Genomic DNA, 5414 nt, shown 5'->3' with positions numbered 1-5414 from the left:
TGATTATCACAAAAAAGCACAGCTGGTTTGGACTGTGGTGCAAATAAGTCATTCAACAAGTGCTACAGCTAAGTAATTTCACATGTTGTTGTTGCCATAGCACGGTATTCAGCTTCTGCTGTAGACCTAGACACTGTATTTTGCTTCTTGGATTTCCATGAAATGAGTGATTGGCCAAGAAATACACAGAAACCAGTAATAGATTTTCTAGTATCTCTACATGCAGCCCAATCTGCATCACAGAATGCCTTCAGTTGTAGATCATTTGCTGAGGGGAAGAATAAGCCTTGGCCAGGATTGCTTTTGATGTATCGTAGGACACGATGAGCAGCTGCCAAATGAACTTCAGTGGGATTTGCAACATACTGACTTCATTGTTGAACAGAAAATGATAAATCAGGCCTTGTAATGGTTAAGTAGAGAAGTCTACCCACTAATCTCCTGTAGCAAAGTGGATCTGAAAGAGGCTTTCCGTCGGTTTTGGATAATCTCAAATTCTGGTCCATAGGAAATGAGGCTGGTTTACATGCCAAATAACCTGAATCAGACAATATGTCAAGAGCATACTTTCGCTGTGAAACTGTAATGCCTTTTGTGGAATGAGCAATTTCAAGACCAAGAAAGTATTTCAAAAGTCTCAGATCTTTGAGCTTAAATTGAGAATGAAGAAATCTCTTTAAAACATCCACAGCAGCATCATCATTACTGGTGATGATTATATCATCTACATAAACCAGTAATGCAATGAATGAATTCTTTTGTTGTCGAGTGAACAAAGTATGATCAGCTGAAGATTGGATAAAACCATGAGCTATCAAAACAGATGAAAACTTGGAGAACCATTGTCTTGATGCCTGTTTGAGGCCATATAAGGACTTATTCAGTTTGCACACAAACTGAGAGCTAGTGGAAGGAGCTTGAGCAGAAGGTAGAAACTCCCCCTGAGCAGATGATCCCTTCGAAGAGCAATGAAATCCAGGAGGTAAAGACATGTACACCTCTTCTTCTAAGTCTCCATGCAAAAATGCATTGTTGACATCCAATTGGTGCAAAGACCATTTTTTGGATGCAGCTATGGCTAAGAGAACCCGTACAGTGACTAACTTGGCAACTGGTGAAAATGTTTCCAAGTAGTCCAATCCTTCTTGCTGTGTATAGCCCTTAGCAACTAATCGGGCTTTGTATCTTTCCACAGAACCATCAGATTTATATTTGATCTTATAAACCCACTTACATCCAACAACTTGCTTATTAGGAGGTAAGTGAGTTATAGTCCAAGTTTTATCATCTTCCAAGGCTTTAATTTCATCAGCCATGGCATCACACCACTGATTATGTTGAATGGCTTGTCTAAAAGATGTTGGTTCTTGTTGAGAAGAAAGGGAGAGTGTAAATGCTCTATGAGCAGAAGAAAGATTAGAATATGATAAAAAAGAAGATATTGGATATTGAATACCTGAGATAGAACCTTTACTCAAAGAATCAGATGATGAAGTGGCCGCTATTGCATTAGCTAAGTTACAATGATAATCTGCCAGATATGATGGAATTTTGTGAACTCTAGTGGATTTTCGAATTTTAGGCTGTGGAGTTACTGAATTTTGTTGAGAAACAATTGGAACTGGTATGTGATTTGGAGTTTGATTATTTGTGGGTTCATTCATGGAGGTTGGAAGAATATCTTGAACAATCTGATTTGTAGGAGATGTGAATGTATCAATAGAAACAAGATCATCTGTTTGAGGAACGGGTATGACTACTGACTGGATGGAAAGATCATGTCCAGTTTTGAATGAAAAAACTGATTCTCGAAAAATGACATCTCGAGATAAGAAGATGGCATTTGTTTCTAAATCATAGAGTTTGTATCCCTTGGTGCCATATGGATATCCAAGAAAAACACAAGGATGAGCTCTAGGTGCAAATTTAGAACGATTATGAGATAAGGTTGATGCAAAACAGAGACAACCAAATACTCTAAGATGAGAATAATTTGGTGATGTGGAGAATAAGACCTCATATGGTGTTTTATTGGACAGTAGAGGAGAGGGTGTTCTATTGATTAAGTAAGCTGCTATGAGAACACATTCACTCTAGAATACAAGGGGTAAATTTGCATGGAATCTAAGAGATCTTGCCACATTTAAGAGATGTTGGTGTTTACGCTCAACTACACCATTTTGTTGAGGTGTAGCAACACATGTTTGTTGATGTAAGACTCCTTTAGAAAAATAAAATTCGGGCATAGCAAACTCAGCCCCTCTATCAGTCCTTATAGTTTTGATATGAATATCAAATTGTGTTTCTATGAGGTTAAAAAATGACTGAACTAGAGAGCGAGTGTCAGATTTATTTTTCATTAGATATATCCAAGTACAACGTGAATGATCATCCACAATTGTAAGAAAATATCTAAAACCAGTGATTGACTCAACAGAGAAGGGACCCCAAATGTCACAATGTATCAAGTCAAAAATTTTATTTCTGATAGAATGACTAGTAGTGAATGGCAATCTTTTATGTTTTGCCAATGGACAGATATTACAATTGAAATTTGAAGAAGTATGTATATCAAGCAACAACTTTTGTAGTGTTTGAATCTTATTGAGAGAGGGATGACCTAGCCTAAAATGCCAAAGATCAAAGGAAGAAAGGTTTACAGCAGAAAATACACTAGAATCCATAACAGATGCTTGCAACAAATATAACCCAGCAACTTGTTTAGCCACTCCAATCGTCTTCCATGAATGTAGGTCCTGTATGAAACAAGAATGAGAAAGAAACAGAAAACAACAAGAATTTTCCGTGAGCCTTTTGACTGAGATGAGATTAAAAAAAAAGATGGAACATATAGAACATTATGAAGAACTAATGAGTTTGAAAGTTGTACAGTTCCAACATGTGTGACAGGAACACATGTTCCATTTGGTAATTTTACTGAAGTGTTTATAATAGAGGTAATTGTAGTGAGATGTGAAATAGAACTAACCATATGATCAGTAGCACCACTATCAATTATCCAAGAAGTTGATTGCTTAGAAACAGAATCAGGTGAATTAATCATACCTGATAAACTCAAAGAGTTTGAAACAGAAGATAAGCTGCTTGTAGCATTCATTGCTGTAGGCGGAGTGGTTTGTGAATAAGGTCGTAGAAAGGAAAGAAGTTGTTGACACTGTTCTTTGGTGAAAGGGAAAGGAGGAGTTGAATTTGAAGCCATGGATGCTTCATCAAAACCAGTGGAAGATAATGAAACTTGATGTACAGAAGATGTTTTGGTTCTTGGATTCTGACGATATCCATGTAACTTGTAGCATTTATCAACTGTATGCCCAGTAAGACCACAATGAGTACAAACTGGCTTAGGACGTTGCTTCTGATAATTCTTGATCATTGTGCCAGGAACATTAACATTCTTGCTGAACAAAGCAGCAGTTTTAGTCATCAAACATGATCCCACCACCTTTTTTTGCTTCTCTTCTTGTAAAGTAAGGGATAAAACTCTATCAATGGATGGCATTGGATCCATTAATAGAATTTGCCCTCGAATGTGTGTAAAAGAGTCATTTAGACCCATCAAAAATTGAACAACATATTCTTGTTGATGTTGATCTATTACTGTCTTTAAAGCTCCACAAGAACACCCCGGATTACAAGAACAACTAGGAATTGCTTTCACAGTGGAAAACTCATCCCATACAGCTTTTAATTTCGTGTAATAGGAACTTACTGAAAATTGATCTTGAATTAATGAAGCAAGATCTTTCTTGAGTTGAAATAGGCTAGGACCATTACCTTGAGTGAATCTTATTTTCAGATTCCTCCAGACTTCTTCAACAACTGAAGTGCTGATGACACTGGCAGCAATTTCTCTTGTAAGAGAATTAAGAATCCATGAAAGAACCATGTTGTTGCAACGAAACCACAAAATATACAATGGATCAGATTGATTTTGAGGTCGAGAGAACGTTCCATCCACGAACCCCGTCTTGTTCTTGGCATTGAGAGCTGTCAACATTGATCTGCTCCACATATAATAGTTCTCACCATTCAAAGGCTGAGAGACCAAGATCGAACCAGGGCTTTCTCCATGATGAAGAAAATAAGGATTGGAAAAATCCTCAAGCATAGAATTGTTGGACATAGAAGTGTTTGAAGATGTAGACGCGGAAGTGTTTGTAGGTGCAAAAGAACTCATATTAGAGAGAAAAAAAAAACAGAACAAAATCAGTGTTTATTTCTCTGATACCATATCAAAATAAGAAGGAAAAAGTTGCAGGAAAGTAGAGAGATATTGGAGAGAAAAAGAAGAACTTGCATTATATTCCTTATCATATGTTTTTACATGAATCATACCTCTATTTATACACGTACATTGATAGCTAATTATCATAACAGAATAACAAACTTGCTAACTAACATAACTGATTGACAGACTGATTTGTACAGCTAACTAACATAACTGACTAACAGATTTGTACAGCCAACTGACTAACAGACTGATTTGTACAGCTAACTAACATAACTGACTAACAGATGTGTACAACCCACTATCATAACTGACTTATAATCTAATACAAAATTCCAGATTACCAGCAATTAAGGGCATGAACATCCACGGTGCAGCAAGTCCGGATGGTTTCTCAGTCTTCTTCTGCTTCAAGTCATGGGGAAATAATCAAGGAAGATCTCATCTTATCAATGCAATTCGTCCTTCTTCTTAGAAGGCACAAAGGTTAAGGTACCACCTTTAAGCTTTTAAGATTTTCGACTAATATGTCATTACAAAATTGTGTAATCCTAGCTAATAGATTCAGTGAGCTCCTCCTTTTACTTAAGGAGCCTTTGTAAAAGGAAGGAACATTTATGATAACATTGTAATTTCTCATTGGGTTATCAATGAGCTTAGCAGGAAAACGAGGGGGAAGAACATAGCTTTGAAGTCGACATGAAGAAGGCCTATGATAGCCTAGAATGGTCCTTTCTGTTTGGAGTTATGTCTAAGATGGGTTTTTTGGAAAATTTGTTCAAGAGTGTTTCTTTCTCAATCTTGGTGAATGGGTCTTCAAATGGTTTCTTTAGTGCTTTGAGAGTTTAAGGCAAGGAGATCTGAAAGCGCCCTCGATCCGCGGGGTGCGTGGATTCGCTTTTGACCCTTGAGGTTTGGGAGTTGCCACCTAGTTATTGTGGTCTAGGAACCAAACTGACTCTAAAATGGATAAAAACTAATCTACTACAGAAAATCCGAATCCGGGGATCATGTTACGGGGTTGGAAGGTGTTAGGCACCAACCCCGCCCGGCCATTGCCGGTCTCTACTTATCCCAAATAAAGTTACATCGCTAATGACAAACCTAGATTAAAAAAAAAAAAAAAACTTACCTTCGATCTGCAAAAGTGCTATTCCCTCAGATC

At 37.3% G+C, this 5414-nt stretch overlaps 1 protein-coding gene across 1 annotated transcript; it reads right to left on the bottom strand.

Moving 5' to 3' along the window:
• Positions 1–371: 371 nt before the first annotated feature.
• LOC147396609 (uncharacterized) lies at positions 372–4198 on the bottom strand. Its single transcript, XM_086450150.1, has 3 exons — positions 2990–4198; positions 2661–2756; positions 372–1763 (listed from the first exon to the last, which is right to left on the bottom strand). The coding sequence occupies exons 1-3, from the start codon at positions 4196–4198 to the stop codon at positions 372–374; spliced, it is 2697 nt and encodes an 898-aa protein (XP_086306276.1).
• Positions 4199–5414: the final 1216 nt, after the last annotated feature.

The sequence above is a fragment of the Akebia trifoliata genome, chromosome 8 (assembly GCF_017979445.1).
Source record: "Akebia trifoliata isolate Shusen 1 chromosome 8, ASM1797944v1, whole genome shotgun sequence".
NCBI classification, from domain to species: domain Eukaryota; kingdom Viridiplantae; phylum Streptophyta; class Magnoliopsida; order Ranunculales; family Lardizabalaceae; genus Akebia; species Akebia trifoliata.
Note: the sequence above shows the minus strand (reverse complement) of the source record. Positions and strands in the feature narration are given on the sequence as shown.